The following is an 8,095-nucleotide window of genomic DNA, read 5'->3' as shown; positions in this document are numbered from 1 at the left end:
CTGGCGGAGGAGGTACTTTTCCCCACTTTTCTCAAAAACTATTGGTCCTAAAGACATCAATCAATGTGTGGACTGTATAATAGGTATTCCTCCTGAGAATGAGCACACAAACATGATTGTCTGTCTTTCAACAACGGAAGAATGTGGTCACTGGCGTGTGGTCAATAGCAAAAAATGTACAGAACATGGTTAGTCTACGTTACTTGATTAAAAGCCTAAACTATCAGTCAGGTGACTGAAGGCATGTACTAGATTGTGTGCAATAGGTTTTTCAGTAAAATTTTGATAATGTTGATCATTTAGAGGCCTTAGAAATTAATATATAATATATAGAGCATTGCGATAGCAGCGCAAGGTTGTGGGTTCGATTCCCAGGGAACACATTTTAGGTATTTTTTTTAGCCTGAATGCACTGTAAGTCGCTTTGGATAAAATTTGTTTTCTATAATTTAATGTAATTTAATATATCAGATATGATAAGTGATGTTGGTGCAGTGGATAAGACACATGCCTTTGGTGTGAGAGACCCAGGTTCGAATCCACTGTGAGAAACCAATGTGTCCCTAAGCAAGACACTTAACCCCTAGTTGCTCCAGAGGCGTGCGACCTCTGACATATATAGCAGTTGTAAGTCGCTTTGGATAAAAGCGTCAGCTAAATGAATAAATGTAAATGTAAATGATAAGGCTTTATATGGTCAATCAATGTCTCTTGGTTGCATTGCATTGAATGCTTTCTGATCATAATGGGATTGTTGATCACATCATGAAGACAAGTTGTTGACCAAGAGGTCTGCAGTAAATTATTATATAATACTGATCAGTTTAACGTTGATGTCTTATCTGCAGACTGCATAGTTGTGTCTTATCCAACAGGATAACAACTAACACAAGGCACAAATAACAAGGGATATGTGTTGTAGGTCACTAATGGTAAAAGAAAGTAAAAAAAAAACTTTAAAAATATCAATGTAACAAACCAAAAATATGATTTTGTTAATGCTTTATTTTGCAGATATAACGTTTGAGACCATGCCAAATATGGCATGAAAGTTTTATTGCTTGAAACTTCTGAACACTACAGAAAAAGTCAACTAGATGTACTGAGATGGTCTTCATGCAGACATAGGGTACAAACACAGCCAAACGTTGTCCACCAGGCCTCATCTGGAAGAATTAACAAAAAATAAATAAATATTAAAATCACTATGCTTTCAGTATTTTCTGCATGGTGCAAGCATTTTTTGCCTTTCCCCCGATATAGCATTGACTGACCTTCAGTTATATTTTAGAAGCATTATACAACTTAATAATAGCACAAAGTGCAAACATGTTCCAAATGATGATGACAATGAATAGTTATGTATCTTAATGGCACCATATTAGCCAACAAAGATAATGTTCATTGATAAGGAAAATCTTACCAATTCTAATCACGTCCTAAGCTCTGTACTTAGGTCTAACAATGTGATGCATCATCCTAAACTTCAGCAGGGTGTGCGGCTGGTACTCAGTGCCTTGTCTGAACTCATCCACTGGAAAACACAGTATTGTAAAGATAGTTCACACATTCAGTGACATTTCTTCCAATGCTTGACTTTAAAGTTCTGCTTAAAAATGGTCATATATATATAGAATGCACTCTTAAAAATAAGGTGGCATTATTGGCATTGATGGTTCCATGAAGTCTTAGAACATTGATATCATGTTTTGAAGCACTCACATGGCGCTGTGCTCCTCTGCAGCTCTGTTAGAGATGGCTGCAGTTGTCCAGTTCTGGGATCCACCAGAGTGGCGTGAGAATTCTGGGTTCCCTTCCTCATCTCATAAAGTGGAGGATTGTAGACTGGAGAAACAAACACTAGTTAACTATGCCCAAAATCTAGGTGCATTGATATTTAAAAAAAATGACTTGTAGACATACAGCCGGAAACTCTTCTGTTCATTTCGCCAACTTCATGCTTGAGCATCCCAGTGTCCATGTCCATCAGGAAGCGTCTGGAAGGTTCTGTTCCTTGCCTACGGATCTCAACAGGGACTGCTTTGTGGTTCTCCTTATGTTCAGAAGACTCCATCTCATTCTTGTGTTCTTCAGCATTCATGTCAATCAGGACATTTCTGGAAGTTTCAGTGCATTGTTTCTTCAGCATACACACCCTGAGCTCCTGTAGGATGTATGGCTGGTATTCAGTGCCTTGTCTGAACTCATCCACTGTAAAGGAAAGAAATACAGAAAGCAGAAAAAGGCAAATTTAAGTCAAATTTAAGATGGTAAAAATTATGTGTGAGTTCATATTTTTTGAGGAATCTTTATTATATCACAAAATACAAGTAGTGTATTAACTTTCAAGTCTTAGAACATGGTTGATATCATGTTTTGAAGCACTCACATGGCGATGTGCTCCTCTGCAGCTCTGTTAGAGAAGCCAGCAGTTGACCAGTTCTGGGATCCACCAGAGTGGTGTGAGAATTCTGGGTTCCTTTCCTCATTTCATAGGGTGGAGGATTGTAAACTTTGGAGAAAAGAAAAACTGATTAAGTATAGGCACAAAATATATTATATGCATTGATTGATATATATATATATATATATAAAATTGGCTTTGCAGACATACAGCCAGAAACTCTTCTGTTCATTTCGCCAACCACATGCTTGAGCATCCGACTGTCTATGTCCATTAGGAAGCGTCTGGAAGGTTCTGTTCCTTGCCTCTTCTCAATAGGTGCTAGATTGTAGACTATGGAGAAAATAACACACTATTAATGGTATCTAAAATCTATTCAATGTCACTGGTATATTTGATTTGGCCATGCAGTTTTGCATGTTCATGTTGACCTTACATACAATACGTAGAGGTTTTGAAAAAGCAAAGCAGCACTAAAATCTATAATGCAAATTATTTTGCAGACTTACAGCCAGAAACTCTTCTGTTCATTTCACTGAGTTCCTCCTTGGGCATCCCAGTGCTCGTGTCAACCAGGATGCGTCTGGAAGGTTCTGTTCCTTGCCTACGGACCTCAACAGGAACTGCTTTGTGGTTCTTCTTATGTTCAGAAGAATCTTGGCTTCTTATGTCCTCATGCTCAGAAACCACTTCCCATTTAGCTGTTAATGAAGGTGAAAGAAAACATTAGTCCAGACTTGTATAGGAAAACTAAATTCTCTGGTAAAAATTCCAGTATATTTATTTGTTTGTTTATTTGGTGTTTTATGTCAGTTAGTATTGGTTTGTCACTTGTGTAGCTTAGCAATCAATGGACAATCTCCATTAGAAAGTGAGACTTACAGCCCCCTACTCTCCTGTCCATCTCATTCCTGTGTTCTTTGAGTAGACCAGCGTTCATGTCCATCAGGACATTTCTGGAAGTTTCAGTGCATTGTTTCTTCAGCATACACACCCTGAGCTCCTGTAGGATGTATGGCTGGTACTCAGTGCCTTGTCTGAACTCATCCACTGTAAAGGAAAGAAATACAGAAAGCAGAAAAAGGCAATTTTAAGTAAAATTTAAGATTGTAAAAATTATGTGTGAATTCATATTTTTGAGGAATCTTTATAATATCACAAAATACAAGTAGTGTATTAACTTTCAAGTCTTAGAACATGGTTGATATCATGTTTTGAAGCACTCACATGGCGATGTGCTCCTCTGCAGCTCTGTTAGAGAAGCCAGCAGTTGACCAGTTCTGGGATCCACCAGAGTGGTGCGAGAATTCTGGGTTCCCTTCCTCATTTCATAAGGTGGAGGATTGTAAACTTTGGAGAAAAGAAAAACTGATTAAGTATAGGCACAAAATATATTAAATGAATTGATCTTTTTTTAAAAATGGCTTTGCAGACATACAGCCAGAAACTCTTCTGTTCATTTCACTGAGTTCCTCCTTGGGCATCCCAGTGCTCGTGTCAATCAGGATGCGTCTGGAAGGTTCTGTTCCTTGCCTACGGACCTCAACAGGAACTGCTTTGTGGTTGTCCTTATGTTCAGAAGAATCTTGGCTTCTTATGTCCTCATGCTCAGAAACCACCTCCCATTTAGCTGTTAATGAAGGTGAAAGAAAACATTAGTCCGGACTGGTAAAGGAAAGCTAAATTCTCTGGTAAAAAATGCAATATATTTATTTATTTATTTGGTGTTTTATGTCAGTTAGTATTGGTTTGTCACTTGTGTAGCTTAGCAATCAATGGACAATCTCCATTAGAAAGTGAGACTTACAGCCCCCTACTCTCCTGTCCATCTCATTCCTGTGTTCTTTGAGTAGACCAGCGTTCATGTCCATCAGGACATTTCTGGAAGTTTCAGTGCATTGTTTCTTCAGCATACACACCCTGAGCTCCTGTAGGATGTATGGCTGGTACTCAGTGCCTTGTCTGAACTCATCCACTGTAAAGGAAAGAAATACAGAAAGCAGAAAAAGGCAATTTTAAGTAAAATTTAAGATTGTAAAAATTATGTGTGAATTCATATTTTTGAGGAATCTTTATAATATCACAAAATACAAGTAGTGTATTAACTTTCAAGTCTTAGAACATGGTTGATATCATGTTTTGAAGCACTCACATGGCGATGTGCTCCTCTGCAGCTCTGTTAGAGAAGCCAGCAGTTGACCAGTTCTGGGATCCACCAGAGTGGTGCGAGAATTCTGGGTTCCCTTCCTCATTTCATAAGGTGGAGGATTGTAAACTTTGGAGAAAAGAAAAACTGATTAAGTATAGGCACAAAATATATTAAATGAATTGATATATAAAAAAATGGTTTTGCAGACATACAGCCGGAAACTCTTCTGTTCATTTCGCCAACCACATGCTTGAGCATCCGACTGTCCATGTCCATCAGGAAGCGTCTGGAAGGTTCTGTTCCTTGCCTCTTCTCAATAGGTGCTAGATTGTAGACTATGGAGAAAATAACACACTATTAATGGTATCCAAAATCTATTCAGTGTCATTCTTATATTCTTATTGATTTGTCTTAAGAACAGCTTGAGTGTTTGTCCATGCAGTTTTGCATGTTCATGTTGACCTTACATATAATACGCAGAGGATTTGAAAAAGCAAAGCAGCACTAAAATCTATAATGCTAATTATTTTGCAGACTTACAGCCAGAAACTCTTCTGTTCATTTCACTGAGTTCCTCCTTGGGCATCCCAGTGCTCGTGTCAATCAGGATGCGTCTGGAAGGTTCTGTTCCCTGTCTACGAATCTCAACAGGAACTACTTTGTGGTTCTTCTTATGTTCAGAAGAGTCTTGGCTTCTTATGTCCTCATGCTCAGAAACCACTTCCCATTTAGCTGCTAATGAAGGTAAAAAAAAAAAAAAAAACATTTGTCCAGACTGGTAAAGGATTGCAGAGAAACCCAAATTCCCTGCTAAAAAGACCAATTAGACTTTACATTGGATGGTTTATGTTGATTGACATTGGTTTATTGCTACTCTAGCTTTTAGACCAATGAACAATCTCCATTAGAAAGTGATACTTACAGCCCACTACTCTCCTGTCCAACTTGTTCATGTGTTCCTTGAGCAGACCGGTGTTCAGGTCCATCAGGACATTTCTGGAAGTTTCAGTGCCTTTTCTGTACACCTCGGCAGGGATTGCTCTCTGCTCGTGTTTTTCGCTCTGAGCTCTGTACTGCGATCTCATCATGGGACGCATTCTGAGCTCTTGCTGGGTGTGCAGCTGGTTCTCAGTGCTTTGTTTGAACTCATCCACTGTAGAGAAAACATCACAACAAATGCAGTCATTAATTTGCAATTGCAAGGTAATATGGAAAAAAAAAACTTTTATATTTCAGGTTTTTTTGTGCATTAGAAGAGTTCCAATGTAAGATTAAGAAACAGCAATTGGAAACTTTTGCTGAGGTTTCATGGTTCCAGCATGTTATTTTTTGGAAAAAACTAATATCATGAGTTGCTGAGATCCAAAACTCTAGATAGATGTGAGATTATTGGTGTCTTTTTCTTAGTAACCATTGATCAATTAACTAAACAAGATCAATTTGAGACTTCTGCTGTGACATAATGCTTCTCTTGAAAAAAAAAATAGACTAATCTCATGTTTTTCTTCTAGATTTGCAAAAATGTTTCAAACTGCTCTGATTTTCCAAAATACCAAAGTTTTCAATCAAAGCTCAAACATTTTTCATCATAAGTCCTAATGAACGATGCACTCCACTAATTTACAGCTCCATACTTCTGTATGCCGATCGCATCAGTTAGTGTTATATATTATTCCACGTTTTAAAGGCAGTCTATGGAGATGCTTAAATTGTATTGTAAAAGGGGTAAAGTTTTGCTTTATCCAATGAAACTTGGTGGAGACCTTTAGATGGGTTTGCAACAAATCCCTTAAGTTTAAAAACTCTTAGAAGACCCTTTTTATGATTACAACATAGCGTAAAGGGTTATGGTTCAAAAACTATAATGTGTATCGATATTTAAGAAAATGACTTTGCACACATACATCCTGAAACTTTTTTGTTCATTTCACCAACTCCACGCTTGAGCATCCCAGTGTTCAGGTCCATCAGGAAGCGTCTGGAAGGTTCTGTTCCCTGTCTGCAGAACTCAGCTGGAACTGGTAATTGCTTCTTGGGTTTTACATCATTGTTCATGTGCTTCAGAACTGAGCTGTCCCTGTGTTCATCTTGGACCATTTGTGGCCCAATTTGTTTTAATTTACCATTTGGGAATCGGTGCAGTGGAGTTGCATGGAGACCTGCAAACACATTACGAACATCAAACCTGCAGCTTATTTCTTATTAAACATGCCAAATATATTTTCATATAGTCTGACTTAACCCAATAGCACACCTTTTCTTTACAAGCCATAAAAACTGATTTATTACTCGTCTCTATCTCAGTTGTTGAACAGCTAATCACATATTTTATCAAGCAGATAAAATGTGCTCATGTTCCAAAGAAGAAGCAGACGTGGTTCACCCCTGATAAAGGTTAAAGTTCAGAAGTACATTAAAGTAATGAGGAAAACCAAACCTTTACACTAGTAAACAGTTTTCACAAAATGCCATACTACATCTACTCTATTGTTATTATAAAACTGTGATACATTTAAAGAAGCTATTATAATGTGATAATATACGTATTTGAAATCTTTTTTGACTGTTTGAAAGTTATTCCATATTATGATTTATTATAAAACTATTATCTTAGAAAAAATAAACCATGCTAAAAAAAATAAATAAAAGATGCCTTTTGTATATTGTTTTTCCTTTTAACATCACTATATCAACTTTAATTACATTCTGGAATTGCTTTTAGAAAGCAGACAGATAATTCAAACACATTATTAAGATATCAATAAATATAGAAAATATTTTCTGAAACCTAAGACTGAAAGTGATTTCAAACCCATATTAATTAAATTAAAATCATAATAACAAAACTTATTATTTTGGCCAAAAATGATGACCCTGGTAAGATATAATGGAAATCAAAAAATTTTAAGCATCATCTTACAAGTTTTAATATTTTAAATAGCTAGAATCATGTTTAAAAAACATCCAGAATATTCAAAAAATATAATGTCGTAAAATAAGACAAGAAATGCAGATTAATCTCACCAGCCACGGCAAACAGGAGCAGCAAGATCCTGAACATCCTGAGATGATCCCTGGAAAAATATGGAAGAATTATTTTACAAGTGGCTTGTCAAACACTACAAACGATTTCTAACAAACAGTTTGCAGTCATGTTTGAATGATTACACACACATAAGCACAGTAACAACACATTAAATGCTACCTATGATCACTTCTGTTATGAGAAAAATAGATAAATAGTTTCTTCGGCGCTGTGAGAATGACATATACTGTGCGTTTGACTCACCTCACACAATAAGGATCCTATGCACACTGGAGTCGCCTTTAATTACCTCAGATAATAACCTGGTTCAGAGGTTGACGTACACCTTTAATCTTTTCATCTGCCTTTGTCTCTTAGACACTGATAAAACATCTGCTCTTTGATCCTGATTCTCTGACACTCGATCCAGTTCAGCTGATATTAGTGTCGGTACATTTATGACCTCGATCACTTTACTGCAAAGAGATGTTCTGATATCATTTACCATGGGGAAAAA

General features: G+C 36.9%; 1 protein-coding gene across 4 annotated transcripts; it reads right to left on the bottom strand.

Moving 5' to 3' along the window:
• Positions 1–987: 987 nt before the first annotated feature.
• wu:fa56d06 (uncharacterized protein LOC795664 homolog) lies at positions 988–7,913 on the bottom strand. Of its 4 annotated transcripts, none has more exons than XM_059553468.1 (16): positions 7,843–7,913; positions 7,578–7,627; positions 6,458–6,712; positions 5,476–5,706; positions 5,094–5,288; positions 4,766–4,888; positions 4,557–4,679; positions 4,212–4,379; positions 3,843–4,037; positions 3,632–3,754; positions 3,287–3,454; positions 2,914–3,108; positions 2,615–2,737; positions 2,390–2,512; positions 1,424–1,534; positions 988–1,166 (listed from the first exon to the last, which is right to left on the bottom strand). In XM_059553468.1, exons 2-15 carry the CDS (start codon positions 7,612–7,614, stop codon positions 1,440–1,442), a joined length of 2,154 nt encoding a protein of 717 aa, XP_059409451.1. In that variant the 5' UTR covers positions 7,615–7,627; positions 7,843–7,913; the 3' UTR covers positions 988–1,166; positions 1,424–1,439. The 4 variants fall into 4 exon arrangements, with proteins under 4 accessions (XP_059409451.1, XP_059409450.1, XP_059409453.1 ...); XM_059553467.1 differs by lacking the exon at positions 2,390–2,512 and adding an exon at positions 1,723–1,845; XM_059553470.1 differs by lacking the exons at positions 2,390–2,512; positions 2,615–2,737 and adding exons at positions 1,723–1,845; positions 1,924–2,058 and having other exon boundaries at positions 3,058–3,108; positions 7,843–7,910.
• Between the last annotated feature and the right edge of the window lie 182 nt (positions 7,914–8,095).

The sequence above is a fragment of the Carassius carassius genome, chromosome 7 (assembly GCF_963082965.1).
Source record: "Carassius carassius chromosome 7, fCarCar2.1, whole genome shotgun sequence".
Taxonomy (NCBI): Eukaryota; Metazoa; Chordata; class Actinopteri; order Cypriniformes; family Cyprinidae; genus Carassius; species Carassius carassius.
This window is presented reverse-complemented; position numbering and strand designations above follow the sequence as displayed.